Here is a 16076-nt window from a genome sequence, read left to right as displayed (position 1 = left end):
TCTGTGTTTGAATAGGCCTTGTAGTGATGTAGCATACTGTTTCATTTTATGTTATTTTTCCAAACTAAGAGGGACATGGTACAGAGACAGTGAACCTTCTCATGGTTTTCTATCAGCAGTGCTGCTAAACCAGTTGCCGTTGATGCACATAGCGTGCCATTTTAATTTGTGAATTTAAAAATGCACCTGATAAGTGATTGAGTGCCAGAGGTTGTCAGGGCTCAAAAAGTTATGATAAGGAATGGGACAGCACTTTGTGATATAATCACCTGGTTACCATGACAACACCAAAACATGTTGAGTGCAACTGTGGCTTAGAGACTTTTGATTTTTAAATTTTTTTATTTCCTCACTTCACTTCCTGTTTCTGAACAAAATAGTAATATTGGATCAGATCTGATGAAATCAGATTTTGAATTTATCATGACATCACAGGACAAATTACTATACACATTTCCGGCTAAACTCTGTGTTTATACATGTAAACTGATTTTTTCTTGTAACGTTAACGTTTGGGTTCCTTCCTTTCACACTTGTTTTCCTTCTACCTCATTGTTTTTTCCGTTTTATGGCGGTTGTTAACCGTTTTTTTCTGCTTCCCTTTGTCCCCTGGTAACCACTGTTACGTATGGTTTAATGTCACAATGCTTTGAACTTTGGGTAATTCTCTCAGGCAAAGTCTGCAGACACGCAGACTTATGGATGGTGTGCATAAAGGGCTCAAAATGTCTGTGAGGGAGCCCCTGATGGTTTTACTATGGGACCGCCCAAAGCCGTCATGGCCTCACTGGGAACGCACCTCAAAGTCTGGGAGGGTGGACATTGGGATTGGGCCTAATCGTTCAAGAGTCCACACGTTATCATCTAGCATCATCAGGTCAAAGTTGAAATTTGTCCAATACAACAATAATCCTGAAATGTCATCAGCGCTAATTAGCATAAACATGCTAAACAGCTCCACTGATTTCCACTACACATGTGAAAAAGGACTATGAAGCCTTTTGTTTGTCTGTGATGTCACTGGAATCATCAGTTGGGTCTAAAGAATACAAGTTGAAAAGTAAAACTTTGAAAAACGTGAGATTACGAGACCTCTGTTATCCACTCCATCTCAGACTGAACTGTCAGTGGTCCAGTTGCATTTTTTTTTTTTTTTTTAAAGATACTTGTCCATCATGAGTTTGACAATATTATAGGAGTGCAACGCTAAATCAGTGCAATACTCTTTACAGAGTCAAAGTGGCCATGTTAGCACTTTACATAAGCATTTAGCTGAAAGCACCCATGTGCCCAACAGCCCCACAGAGCTGCTAGCATGGCTGTGGACCTATGTCTTGTTTCTTGTGACTGGGGAAATGCTAGTCAAAGCTCTATGAGCATTATTGGAGTCTTTTAGGTTGGGGCGAGAAGCTAGGCTAAACCCCAGATCCTGTTCCACAGTGATTCCTCAGAATTGCTTTTCCTATTAAATTGGAGTAGTCATCACAGTTTTAGCTTGTTTCCGTTTAGCTGTGCAGCCCTGTCACAAAAGGGTGAACAAACAAGAGGCCTACAACCGAGTGCCTTGAAAAATTCTAGCCAAATACACTGTGCTAGACTCAGATGAAAGTAACAGATGAATGTCAATGTAAAACCATCATTAGTTACGTCTGTACCTGTAAAAGCAGCACAAATAAAGATGAAGCACCCAAACTTCACTGCTCATCTTTTATTCAATGTTAGGCACATCAAGGGACCACCTCCACGTCTTCACAGTAGTCTGTTAGTGCAACAATTAGGCCTCAAGTGTTTGACACCATACCCACCACCCAGAACACCATCTTTCCTTCCTCAGATTCACATACACATACAGAAAAGTGAGACTGAATGCATAGGAGCCCAGCATCAAGCAAAGTGCTGATAGTCAATTATAATTCATCCAGTAAGTCAGCCATTCGTTCAGTTCGTTAGCCGTTTAACATCGGTCAGACATCCAAAGCCATTCAGAAAACAAAGGCACAAATTCATGACATTGCATCAGAGTTCTCACTGAAATCAGTGACCTGTGGGCTGAACAGCTGATGTGCTACAGGATGATTTACAGCAAGATAATGTGATCGTAGCCCAGTTATACTAGTATCTCACACTGAGCACCACCATCATGAACTACACATTGATGGGGAATCGGGTACATTAGGTTGATGTCAAGTAATCACAATCCCCATTTCAAATAAAGATGATGGCTGTGAATACAGATCACATCCAAGTATGTTATGAATGGGCTTTATGGTGAAAATGACACTTGCATGCAGCCTGACCACAATACTGAAATGTCAGTTTAATCACCATTCAGTGCAAAGCAAACAGTTCACACATTAGGAGAAGAGGGCCACTTGGCTGACAGCAGTTCAGTCCTGGTACAGCAGGAAGCCCGAGAAGGTGCTGTACTTCCAGGTGCTGCCATAGATGGCCCCACGATGCAACCGGAGCCAAACCTGGTCACCTTGAAAGAGAGGCAGGATGGCGTGGTTGCTGGCCGTCTCGTGATCCGGGGCTCCGTCATTGGCATATGCTGAAACCATCACATCTTCATTGCGCATGAGGTTGATGTAAAGTGGGACGTTGATGGCGAGCTTCAGGATGTGGAAGATGAAGACATAGGTTCCATTGACAGGGCAAGTGAAGCGGCCGATATGGGTGTCGTACATCTCCCCCAGGTTGCTGTGCAGCTGGTCAAACACAATGGGCTGGTCCAGATTACCTGGGGCGAAGTTGGCAGTGCGAGAGGCCGTGAAGGCCACTCGCAGAGGCTGGGAGAGCGGGTAGAGCTGCATGGGAAGCAGGGCAGTGTGGTGGTGCCCATGGGGGGTGAGTGGGACCTCCAAGGTGGAGACAGACAGCGAATCGCCATGCCCCGAGTCCACAATTGTGAAGGCTCCCTCCCGGTCTGGGCTACTCACCTGGGAAGAATCACTCCAGCCTGCTGAAGAGTCAAGAGAAAACAAATGTGGGTTGCAGGGTGCAATGATAACTATGGTGCACTATAGGAACCTGTGTCCTTTTGTCCAGTTGAAGCTGACTCTGGTTCATTAGACTTCATGTACTTTCTTAAAAGCTCTTGTTGATAAATGTCAGTACAGTAAAATATCATTTACACACACTCAAGTTCATTCCTACAAACCAGATTTCCACCCCCTGAAATGCAGTCACTCCATTTCCCCAGGCCTTCCACACCCATGTAAATTTTGCAAACGCTTGAATCATGCAACACTGTCCATTTTTACTTTACTTGATAGTACACCAGCCCACTCTCAGAGAGGAAATCTCTTCTCCAACAGATGGCAGGGCTGGGTACTGAAATTCAGACAGATATGCTGAGGTACTACTGAGTATTGAAAAGAACCTATGAGTAGTATCAAACTACCACTCAGGTTAACGGGACTAATAATAGTATCAATATTCTAGCGACAACCATCCCCTCCAGCTTCCGTCCTTTAGTACAGAAAAGGATCTTCTCAGAGGGAGAGATCTCTGTAAGGAACCTTGAGTTAGAGCTGTGTTCTTACCACTGGAGTTGTGTCTTCCTCCTCCACGTCTGTAGCTGTGTTGGTATCCAGAGTCCTGAGAAAACACCAGAGGGACTAATGTGTGCAGACACAGCAGCAAGACAGACTTCACACAGGGCTGCCTTCAAGCATTCTAGTTCGTTGACTTGTGCTTATGCTGCATGGCCTGTTGAGTTGATAGTCATTAGTCATCACTAGCATGCTATGATACACGATACACTAATATCTTAGTCATTAATTACAGTTATGGTAACCTTGTTCTGACCTAAATAACTGCTCAGGTTTAGGGTAAAGGCAACATTCTCATAATGAAGTCCAATGGGTCAACAGAGACAAGTAGTAAACAAACCAGGTTGTAAAACTGAATGCAAGTGTACCACAAATGTCACTGACAATCACTCACAGCACAAGAAAAGTGCAAAAGGTGGATGTTTGTAATAATTTAACTGTTCACCTTATTTTTATATTCAAACAAACCTTTGACTAACCTAGGACTCATCTCATCTTTCATCCTCTACTTCTGTTGGTGACTAGGAGCGCTGCCATATCATACACTCTCAGTACAAGGTCATCATTACTGATGGGAATGTTAATGGTGTTGAAATGTTAAACTACCAAAATGGTTGTTGTAATTCACCAGGATTATCCTTTGATGTGTGAAATATAGAATTATGACCATCTGATGGTTAAACAGGAGTTGGACACCTGCATGACAGACTATAATGATACACTCAGCTCTTGGTGTTTTTTCTTCTGATATGGTTTGGAACTAGGTCTGCACAAAATACCACTTCAAATTGATAATTACTTCAAACCTTCACCTCAATTATGTTTAATAAACAATCACGTTGGTGTTATTGTTAGTGAACAACTTTCACTGGAGTGAATAGGGCACCTTGGAACATGATCTCAATACATCCATATACACTCTAGAAAATTGTCCCATTTGCTTGGCCAGGTCCATTGGTTTACTGAACTGACACAATATGTGTGACAGGATTCTAGTCAGTTAAAACCAGTATAAGACCACTACAAAACGATTTACTTACTCTAGCAGCAAAGAGGAGAGGACCAGAGTCCCTGAGATGAGTCTGGGGGATATAGGATCCTCCTGAAGAACAGAAATCAGTGTTAAGCCTCAGACCAACCTCAACGTGATTAATTTCAGCCCAAGATGCTGCACTAAACTTCAGCCAGGACATGAGAGACTGCCCTGCAACACCTGATCCTGAACAGATATCTACCAAAAAGAGGAGGGAAACACAGGAGTGGTGAAAACCCAAAAAGAAACAGGAAAGCTAAAGATAGATACCTCGATGCCAACCAGTAGAGCGAAAGGTTTGTGCCAGTCCCTTGCCGCCACGTGCCATACCTCTCACAGATCCTCTGGTGTAGTACGAGTGGCCGGGTCGACTCATGCTTCCACCTGACTGGCCAGGGGAAAGGAAGATCTGCCCACCATTTCCCACCGTATAGTCTGACTGGTACACTAGAGAGACGATGCAGTACAAAGTTGGTCTCTGCTGACCATTCAGCCCACCAGGGATGAGAGTTTAAGAACAAAAATTTGTCCAACATACCAGGCTGCGGTTCGTCTTCTGAGGGAGCAAACTCAGGTGGTGTTTGGGTACTGGCAGTACTGTACCTGGGCTCAGAGAAAACTGGGGAGTCTGGCTTGTAGTTCAGTTCCCCGTTCTGGGGTAAGGATGCATTCACCTTGAAGACCTAAGGTGAGAAAAAAAAAAAAAATGGACGTTCTTGGTCAGTATCTTTATTGGATTTTCACACATAAAAATACAAAAAAGCAGGCAGCATCAAAAGGGAAGGGTATGCCATATACCAGAGAAATAGGAGAATATCACATCGCCAATCAAGGTCAAGCAAAAGAAAACATGGGGGAAATCTCCCTCTAGAGACATCCAATTCTTGTATTCCCAAACAGTACAGCATCATTAACACCTAAGCATTTATCCATTATAGTCTGTGACCCCATATCAAATTAATTATGCATTAGTACATTGATTTCTTAGACATGGTTCACCAGACCCCTTAACACAATGGCTGCACATCTCGTGCCAATATAATCTTATAGAATGCCTTAATCATACACTTGGACCTATATATCAAATATTCCACAGGTATCAAAAGTAACCTCACGTCATCTGGCTATTGGCGGCAGATGTCTACAGTCTATCCATTTAAGCAATATAATTTCTTGCACAGAAAGTAAGGAATGTGCATTTTGAAGTTGTGAGTCTGGCAACTCAAACAGTAGACACAGAGTCCTGTCTTGGTTTGATGTCAAGGATTAGATATATTTTTCCAGTATTCATCGATATATTGTCAAGTCCAAACACAATGAATGAAACTCCTAGCTTGTGTTTGTTTTACAAACTGAGATATTATTTGCTGATTTCCATATTTGTATCCAGGTTTCTTCATCAACATCTATATTTAGGTCGTTACTCCAGTCTCTGGTCATGAAAGCAGGTTTGACTTTACCATATTTAGAAAGTGCTCAATATCCAAGCCCCAGAATACCTTTCTTCTAGCCCATAGAGACCATGTTCTCCAGTGGAGAAGGCTGGTGATAAATCTCAGTGTCTCTTTGGTTATTTAAAAACTTTGTATCTGGAGATATCTAAAAAACTCATTTTTTGATATGTCATATTTCTTACGTATTCAATCAAATGAAAGTAGTACATCCTTTTCATATAATATGCCCAATAGTAGAAGTGCCTTTACTATCCCACAACTCAAAGCCCCCATCTGTGGTACCAGAGAGAAATCCATGTTGCGTTGTACTGAAAGAACAGTTGTCCCTCCAGTCCGTCCAGTTTTCTTATATCCCACCAGGCTTAAATAGTTTTATTTATAATCATAGAGTAGTATTAGAGTATCATCAGGGCACTAGTAGTGGATTTAGAGTAGTATTAGAGTATTATCAGGGATTTAGAGTAGTACTAGAGTAATATTAGTGGATTTAGAATATTATTAGAGTACCACCACCACCACTCTGATACTATCAAATTTGTTCCTGGACCAGCAGAGACTCAGGACGTGGCTGAGGTAACAACCTGTTCAACAAGGTTTTAAACCACACCTGGATCTAAATGACAGGTAGGGTTACTGTGCTCTGGAGAGCAATCTCACAAATGTTATTGAGAAGCAAACAGTTCACAATCCAACCAAACAGTAGACCTGCAGCGCTGCACCAGAGGACCCCATTTCTACCAGGTAGCAAACGGTTTCTGATGAAGCAAAAATTGATTAATGAACCACAACTAGTTTCCAGTGACCACCTTCACTTCACTTCCCGCTTCATTTGAAAATAAACAGGTATGTGGTGTTGTTTTTGGCCAATCTGTGAAATCATGATTTATCCATTAGAGACAGTAAAATTTTCAGTTCATTATAAAGCGTGTTGGGACTAATTAGACTGTGTCAGAGGGCATCAGTGGAGGAGGTGGTCCTTCATTGTGGCCAGGTTGCATTCACGTTCACCATGCTTAAAGAACTCAGTCTCTGAATGTGGTCTGAGTGATCGGATCTCAAATGCATCCTCAATGTCCCCTGGGTGTGTTCACACCTGTACTTCGAGCTGAACACTTGTGATCGGATCACCTGGGACAGCTGTTGATACCAGGTCTGAACAGGTCTGAATAGGTCTGAACAGTGACAGACTGCTATAGTGGGAGTCAAGCCTGAAGACTTTTGGGCCTAAATGGCAAAGAACCAAAGAGAGAATGATGCATAGTTCTGGTAGAACTTACTGACTGGATGTTCTGAAACTGTGCAGAGGTCAGAGTTCTCCTGGTGGGGGGTGTAGTGAAAGACTGTCCCTGAGGGGGGGTAGAGGTGCAGGATCCCACCCCGTTACATGGGGACTGTTTCCCTGACTCGGTTACTGGCGTCTGTGGAATACAGAGATGGGTTAAAGGTATTGTCAGTAAACAAATCTATGACATTTGACGGAAGCTGATGTGCGTCATATGTCGTGGTGAAGAATGCCAAATTACACGAGGACGGCTCTTCTCCTCCAGGCTCACAGAGATGGTCGACTCCCTGCGGTACAGTGGCGGCGAGGGAAAGGCCTTTGTTTCAGCCAACTGAAGAGGCTCCTGCAGAGAGGACGCAACTTAAACAGCCACTTGAAGCTGTGGGACTTTTAAAATATGTTGCATCTCATGGTCAGTGTGCTGCATCTTACATGAGGTAGATCCTTTGAGGAAAGCTCCAGGTCGCATGACTCCAGGCACTGATCCCCACTGGTCAGACTGGCTTTACGCTCCATAAGCCTGGTAGGCAGTGGGGTGGACTGAGGGGGGGGGGCGTGGATGAAGTCATGACAAGTCAAGTGATTTCCAGTCAAACTTCAACTGACTTAACACAGATAGAAAAAAAATTCTTACATGCATTGCTTTGGGCAGGACATCGACTGGGCTCCTCAACTCAGTCTGAGCTGAAAAAAAATAAAATAAAATAAAATAAACTTAAAAAATCTGAGAACAAACTAAAAGTAAACACTAAATCAAACAACATTATACAATTTATAAAATTATAAAAATGGCTGAATGTGGAAGTGTGGTTCAGACCTGAGCGGAGTTAAAACTAACTCCAGACGGTGGGTATGATCAGTCAGGGTCAACGTTTCTGACAAACCAGACATCAGTGAGATGAGATGAGGTTATTTCAGTCTTTTCATTTCTGCTGCTGGGATCAGGAAAATTTTCCAGGAGTGCATCTTGTGATTTAATTTATGTTCGTGCTACATTTACACTGATGTAAAGTTTAATCTGTAGCCTCATTTTTCTGATCTTGCTTCACTTGGCTGAAACAAACTGATCAGTTTAAACCACTGACTGATGGTGTGTGACTGAGTTCAGGAACCTGTGCTGTTTGGACAGGGTGTCAGGTCCAGTTTAGCACAGCTGCTTTTTAAACCCTCATGTAGTCCGGTTCAGCTGGACCTGTTCTAAACCAGACCAGTCCGGTGCTCAGCAACAGCAGAATCAATTTTTTAATTTTTTGGAAACTGGTTTGTTTCTATCAGTGTTCATTTCTGACCCGACTCCTTCCTCTGTTGTCATGGAGATTAATCTTAACCACCATTTCACTGAGGAAGACCATGAGTTAAAGCTACAGAAAAAGCTAGTAAGTGGCCCTGGAGTTGGGATGGTTTTGTTTTGCTTGTTGACTTCCACGTTACCCAGAGGAGAGGGAGATCCAGACGACCGTCTCCTCAGTCCTTTAGTGGGGGAGGTCTCACCATCAAGAAGAGAGTCCTGAACAGAATATGGTCACTTTAAAACCACAGCAGATTAAGGACTCAACACCAGACTGGCCCTGAACCGGGTGTCAAGAACAAAAGTTAGCTACTACATCTGATCTTTGGTTTGCAAACAGCCAAATTCCACCTGCATGAAACTGAAGGAGCCGTGGATCTTTGTCATCAGGTCCTCCAGGTGCTGCTTCCTCAGGACTGGGTCTTTGGGTAAGGCTGACAGAGAGTCGAAAACCTCCACAGGCATGTCCATGTCTACTGGCTGGAGAGTCAGAGGATGAACGTGCAGCTCAAACACAGACATTGTTTGATTGAAAGGATCTGCTCTCACCTTGGCGCTTTTGCTCTGCTCTCCTCTGGCTCTCCTCTCTTTCCTCTGGGGAGAAAATCAGGGGTGAGTTATTGTGGAGAGAAATCACAGTTGTGTGAACCTGATCCAGTGAACAGGCCACTGTACAGACTGTGTCCACAAACCTCTGTAAAGTCCTTACACACATCATCACATGTATGTGACATTTAACACATTTCAGACCTGAGGCCTGAGGCAAACTGATGTACAAGTTCAGATCAGCGTCAATTAAACCTTCGAGATGTGAACAGACCCGATAAATAAATATTTGAATCTGGTTCTCGTGAAAACAGAGTCTGTGCAGCTCAGATCTCGACGACAACGACGACAGCTGGTCACCGTGACGACTCCTCACCTGTTTACAGTCGGACTGTTTCTTGGTGGCGACTGGGACTTTGGGGATGAAGGTGGCAGCTCCTCTCCATGGTTTGTGGACTGCAGTGCGGGGTGAGGCAGGTCCATCTGGGAACTCCATGTCCCAGCAGTCAGGAGGCTCCCGCTCCCTCAGGCCCTGGAAGTCCTCCTTCCAGTTCTGAGTGGGAGGAGTCTCCGTGTCAGTCAGGTACAGTCTGTTGAAAAACTGCCAGATCACCACAGAGCATGAGTGGATCCTGCGGCACGCTCACAGTCACACACACACACACACTGTGGACTCACCTCCTCCTGAGGAGCTTCACTGGGTCTGGACTTCGACACATCTGACATGAGACACAGACAGATGTTTAAAGATGTTTTTTTATTTTTTTGGGGGGGGCTTTTTATGCCTTTATTATAGCTTAGTGGAGAATGACAGGAAAGGGGGTAGAGAGAGGGGAATGACATGAATGAAAGAGTCGGACCGGTCGGGAGTCAACCTGAGCTGTGAGTGATGTTCTTACTGAGGCTGGAGGAGGGGAGGAGCTCCGACCTGCTGCATGGAGCCGTAACACAACTGAAGTACTGCGACGACAACAGCCTGGTCAGCTGCTCCTTCAACAACTTAACTGAGGACACACAACAACACAGAGAGGTCACTGTACAGACACACAACTACACAAGGAGAGGTCACTATACAGACACACAACTACACACAGAGAGGTCACTATACAGACACACAACTACACACAGAGAGGTCACTGTACAGACACAACTACACACCGTCATCTCTCAGTAACAGTCAGTTTAAATGCTCTGAACCTGGTACAGTGACATCACTAACATCAAAGGCTTCTGCAGGTTTCTACCTGAAGGTGTTTGTTTCTCAGTCAGCTGCAGTAAACGAGTTTGTCTCTGAACCACAGTCACTGTCAAATTTTAAACTCTGGAGCAGGTATTTCCTGCTCAGAGGAGGGACATGTCCCCAATGAAACATGTTGGTCCAACAGATAAGTTTTGTATTGTTCCCATGCTTTCATCTCCACATGAACATTCACTTTTACCTCTGAACAAAATAAGAGAGACATCTAGAGATGACCACAATGAACAACTCAGTCCACCATCTTCTTTTTAATGCGGTCATCTGAACTGCTGAAAACATTAGACCCACTCACATGTGGATCCAGCCACGGGCTTGTCTTTCCCCTCCAACAGGTCCAAGTAGACAAGAGCCGCCTGCTCCATCTGCTCCGCTAAACTACAAGAGAGGAGAGAGGAGACGTCACCGAGGAGACAAGCAGCTCTGAAGTAGACACCAGGAAACCTGAGTCAGCTGATGTTTTAGTTCAACTAACATTTGTATTCACTGTGGTATTAAAGAGCCTCTGATGAAGATCAGCTGTTTCACCTCGTTAACGTCCACATGATGTTTTTCTATAATAAAGACACATGATGAGTGAAATAATAAGTCAGCACCATGACTGACTGCAGTGAACCAATGACAGTCTCATAAAACAGATTCAGACAGTCAGGGATTCATACGTCATAGAACCTGAGGAACCAATCCTGTCAACTTGTGGGGACGGGGGGCGGGGCTAAACACACCTGAAATCTTGTCAGTACAGAGAGCCAGAGTTAGCATTAGCACAACATCTAACACTGCGTCAGCCACTGCCAGTTACAAGCTAACAAACGACATAAACTAATAAAAGATGCTAACTTTGCTAACTGTTCTGATCCGTCTGCTAGTCTCTGATTCTGGTCTCAACAGACTCCTCATCTGAGTCTGGGTCTGACTGAGGCTCCAACATGAGGCTGAGTCTCTCTGATGTTTCCTCCTCTAACATCTTCATCCTCTCTGCTCTTTCACCTGGACACCTGGAGCCAGCAGGTGGTGGGCGGGGCCAAGGCCTGATCCAGGTGTCTCAGTCAGGACGTCAGAGTAGATGACCTTCAGACCAGTTTCTATGAAAACATGTTCAACTAAATATGAATCAGAGCAGAGGATTCTACTGAGTTTAACACACGTCTGGAGGAAGTTTATGGACTCAGTTCTTATACAAAAACATGTTAAGTCGCATTATAGGGAAACCGCTTGTCATGCTTTTCTGTCGTGTGTCTCTCGAACATCTAACAGGACAGATACACCTTTTAAAATCAGTCCATCTGCTGACACGGGCTATAATTACTCGCACTATACACAGGAAGGAGGAAACACAGGTGACCTACTACTGACTGTACCTGAATGCTTCCTGTGTAGACTGACAGAGAACTGGAGCTGCTGCTGCTGCTGCTGCTGCTGCTGCTGCTCACTGCACACCCTCTGTACGCAGTGCTACACTGCTTTCATTTTTTCACACTATTTTTGGGATGTTTGCTTGGATGACACGCACGCACGCATGCACGCGTACTGTACTTCATTCAGACAAATAACAGTTTGCTCGAATGTAGCAAAGCACACTGATGGAGAAATTAAATGATGGTAACTGGCTCCACCCTCCTCTCCTCTGTGCTGATATGATGAGTTAATGTCAGTAATGTGACAGTAATGAGACATCAGTGCAGAACTGATGTTTACTTTGTCCTGAGATTGAGACTTTTTAGCCTTCACTACTGAAACATGTTGGTTTGATCGTTTACAGCATCAACCTCATTACTGAAGAAATAAAGGGTGGACGGTGTGTGGGTGCTGTTGGTTGATAACAGTGTTAGAGTGGCCCAGAGGAGTAAGAGGGTGTCCACAAAATGCTGAGTCACTGTTCTCATCAATAACCTCATCAACTCACCAAAGATATCATGGACATCGTCCAACAAGGCAAAACCAAACCTCCTGTTTGAGGTCACCACCACTGGTAGCTCATCTTCAAAGACCATGTGACGACGCTACTGAGTGCTGTTGTAATAACTACTGAGTACTAATGTAATAACTACTGAGTACTAATGTAATAACTACTGAGTACTGATTTAATAACTACAGAGTATTAATGTAATAACTGAGTACTAATGTAACAACTACTGAGTGCTGATGTAATAAATACAGAGTACTGATGTAACAACTCCTGAGTGCTAATGTAATAAATACAGAGTACTGATGTAACAACTCCTGAGTGCTAATGTAATAAATACTGAGTACATATATTATAACTGCAGAGTACTAATGTAATAACTACTGAGTACTGATGTAATAACTGCAGAGTACAGATGTAATAACTACTGAGTACAGATGTTATAACTACAGAGTACTGATTTAATGACTACAGAGTATTAATGTAATAACTGAGTACTAATGTAAGAACTATTGAGTACTGATGTAATAACTACAGAGTACTGATGTAATAAATATTGAGTACTGGTGTAATAAATACTGAGTCCTAATGTAATAACTACAGAGTGCTGATGTAATAACTACTCAGTGCTGATGTAATAACTACTGAGTACCAGTGGGTCATGACATCAATGTTGATGGACGTTGAGGCTATTGTCATCCCATCACGAGACAGTCTCTACGCCCCCGATGACACCCACCTCAGTCGGTTGTCCCTCTTGACCCCCAGCAGAGTGGCAAGCTGACTCAGGCTGTGCAGCTGTTGGGCTGGGATGTGGGGTGCCTGGTTGTGTCCGGCCAGCAGGTCTCTCCTAACATGCTCCTGCTGCAGGCTGTGAAGGAGATGCTGTACCTGGAGCACTGTGCTCAGACGCCTCCTCTCCACCTCCACCTTCGCCATCTGTTCCTTTTTCACCACCTTCTTCTGGGCTCTCAACAACTGAGGGATGAAAAAAATGGTCTATCAGGGTGAAGACCAACAACGAGGTTCAGACTATAACTTGTCATTGCAGCATTTGAAGAGGTCAGTATCAACTGAGCAAGTTTCCAAGTCTGTACAGGTTCATTTGTTAATTTGTTAGTATCATTATTTTAATTAAAGAGTACATAAAAAGTATCAATTTAAACCTTTTTTTAGATGAGAAATTTGATTTACGTTCATGTCTCTCTCATGTCTGTTTAGTTTGGAGATTTCAGCTTGTGGTAGCTCATGGCAACATTTTGGATTCCACACAGTCAATGTGATTATACCAGAAAATTATTCTTGAAAAACTAACAAGTTAAACACTGACAGGCAAACTCACTGACTACTTTTTAATCTACAGAAAAAAATCGTCATTTAAAATGACCAGCTGCAAACGTCAGTAGCTCTGACTATGTTGAATGCACCATGTTGAACTGCTATTTGAACAAAACACTACAGAAAACGACACCATGTTATAAAATCAATGGTAAGTAGGTTCAACACTACATTAAATGTGGCTCTGACTTCAGTCTTTCAGTGTTAAATGTAGGATGGTTGTTCCCCATGCACAGAACTATTACTGAGTTATTTCATTAAATTAATATGATCAAAATAATGATGAATTAATGACTGCTCCCAGGACGTCCCTCTTATGGTAAGTTTTAGGAAATTGTTAGTAATAATGTAAAATGCTGTTTAAAAAAAAAAAAAAAAACAAACATTCTACAACAACATTCTGATTTTTTTCAAGCTTACTTTAAAAAAAAAAAAAAAAAAAATTCACTCGCCACGAGTACATGATGAGGTACTGGTCACCAATCACTTCTGCCCATACATGCTGACACAGTAAATGCTCCACTGTCCTCTATGCATTCCAGTTTAGCAGAAGCCAATGAGACCTCTGTTCCCCACTGTTTCCTGCTGAGCCCTGGCACAGGAGCACAGGACACCTGTACATTCTGGTCACTGGGCACCAGAATACAGCTCTTTAAAATCTTAGACCGTGTCTGTCTCTAATGGTTGCCAAAAATTTCAAAATATACAGTTCACCTCCACATACATCAAAGAAAGACCAGCTGATCCTGCCAATCAAGGAGAATTAAGTCCTACACCAACTCTACACAAACTGTTGGAACAGATAATAAACGGCTCACTGCCTCCAAAAACGCTGGATTACAGGTGTGAGACATGAAGTGTTTCCTGTTGGAGACAAATCCAGGTTCATGTTGAGCTTGTTGCCAATTGAGCTAAAGGTCAGATATCTGCTGCTGCTCAGAGGCCTGTTGTGGGAAATAAAAATACCACAGAAGCTCCCAGCTACACCTGACCTGTCATTACAGCCCAGGTACTCTGACTCCATCCAGGACACAGAAACCAAACAGTCTTACATTCTCAGTCAGACCATCCAGGGTTTTGTGTAGCTCTCGAGCAAATTCCAGGTTATGTAACACCTCTTCATACTTCTCCACAGCCGCCTAGAAGACAGAAATATGGACACAGACCTTCAGTGCCGACCCCAAACATATGACAATATTTATGAGGGCATATCTCTATCACCAGGTCTCACCATTTGATCCTTGTTCAGTGCCTCGCCCTGGTTCAGCCTCTTCTTGTAGTCTTCCAGTTTCAGCTGTGGACACACAAGAAATGTCACAAAGCGTCAGGTGCCTCCACCTGTCCAGGTTTCACACCAGTCATTCACTCTGCCCTGCACCCATCCCACCTTCTTTTTCTCCAAGTTGCGGACTTTGTGCTTGAGGCAGATGAGGCCATCTTCTATGTAGGTGTCGTAGCCATGGTAGGCGGTGGAGACCTCCAGGCTGAGCTGCAGGGCACTCAGCCCACCGGGCGAGCCCACCTTCAGGCCACCAGCCGTCACCAGGTCCTCCTGCCTTTTACTGCCCTCTTCTGAGCGCTCGAATGGGGGGGTGACATCCAGGGTAGGGGAAGGAGACAGCTGCACCATGTTGAGCTCCACACTAGAAGGAGAGAGACACATTTCAGAAATGAAAGCAGCAAGCCACGCTGTTCCTGTGCCCTGCAGCTGATGCTGCTGGTGCCAAGCTGAGCTTGAATAGAGATGGAGGTGGACTCAGCCCAGTTTGGGCAGCCGCCAACCCCGTGACACTGCATTTATGCCGGCCACTGACCAGCGTGCTGTCTCTGGATGAATCATGAAAGCAGCAGATGAAAGATCAGCTCACAACACGCACACAACACAAAACCACGAAGGAAGAGAGCAGGTTTTTGTGCACGTTTAGCTCTGGATTAAAGATCCCTGCGTGCATGCCGAGTCCGCTTTATCCTGAGGGCTGGGTGGGGACTGACACCAGCTCACGGCTCGGCTCGGCTCGGGATCATGCTGGCACCAGGTCCTGGAGTCCTGCGGTCCATTAAAACCAAACTTGGCTTCAAACATCCTGCTACAACACAAGACGCTCGGTCACGGAGGCTCCGTCCAAACTTCCGGTCCAGATTTTACAGATTTGAAGTTTAATCAGCAGTTTATTAAAAAAAAAAAAAAATCACACGCCGACAAAAAACAGCTGACCCACCTCGTGTCTTTGGCTCGTGCGCGTTAGGTCCTCACAGAACAGCCGCTGGAGATCCGAAAGCCCCGGAACAAACCGAGCCCTTCCGACCGTGATGTTTCGCTCGCAGAGGCCACGCCGGTGTCAGCCCATACCTTTATATACCCTGTCGGTCACACAGCAGCTCCGCCGGGGGCGACAACAAGCCACCACATCCGGTTCTGG

The 16076-nt window shown here is 44.1% G+C and overlaps 1 protein-coding gene across 7 annotated transcripts; it reads right to left on the bottom strand.

The window, feature by feature from the left end:
• Positions 1-1696: 1696 nt before the first annotated feature.
• caprin2 (caprin family member 2) lies at positions 1697-16068 on the bottom strand. 7 transcript variants are annotated; one of them, XM_071502157.1, is made up of 21 exons: positions 15876-16068; positions 15044-15299; positions 14888-14950; positions 14709-14795; positions 13058-13296; positions 10708-10790; positions 10057-10161; positions 9836-9876; positions 9534-9758; positions 9161-9205; positions 8963-9091; positions 8755-8830; positions 7958-8007; positions 7756-7863; positions 7565-7666; positions 7319-7459; positions 5126-5270; positions 4858-5034; positions 4595-4656; positions 3546-3600; positions 1697-2962 (listed from the first exon to the last, which is right to left on the bottom strand). In XM_071502157.1, exons 2-21 carry the CDS (start codon positions 15284-15286, stop codon positions 2388-2390), a joined length of 2751 nt encoding a protein of 916 aa, XP_071358258.1. In that variant the 5' UTR covers positions 15287-15299; positions 15876-16068; the 3' UTR covers positions 1697-2387. The 7 variants fall into 7 exon arrangements, with proteins under 7 accessions (XP_071358258.1, XP_071358257.1, XP_071358260.1 ...); XM_071502156.1 differs by lacking the exon at positions 15876-16068 and having other exon boundaries at positions 2255-2962; positions 15044-15444; XM_071502159.1 differs by lacking the exon at positions 15876-16068 and having other exon boundaries at positions 2255-2962; positions 4918-5034; positions 15044-15444.
• Positions 16069-16076: the final 8 nt, after the last annotated feature.

Source organism: Trachinotus anak, unplaced genomic scaffold (assembly GCF_046630095.1).
Source record: "Trachinotus anak isolate AG129_WGS33_773 ecotype Australia unplaced genomic scaffold, CSIRO_AGI_Tana_v1 ptg000018l, whole genome shotgun sequence".
NCBI lineage: Eukaryota > Metazoa > Chordata > Actinopteri > Carangiformes > Carangidae > Trachinotus > Trachinotus anak.
The sequence above is the reverse complement of the archived record's forward strand: the minus strand, read 5'-3'. Positions and strand labels throughout refer to the sequence as shown.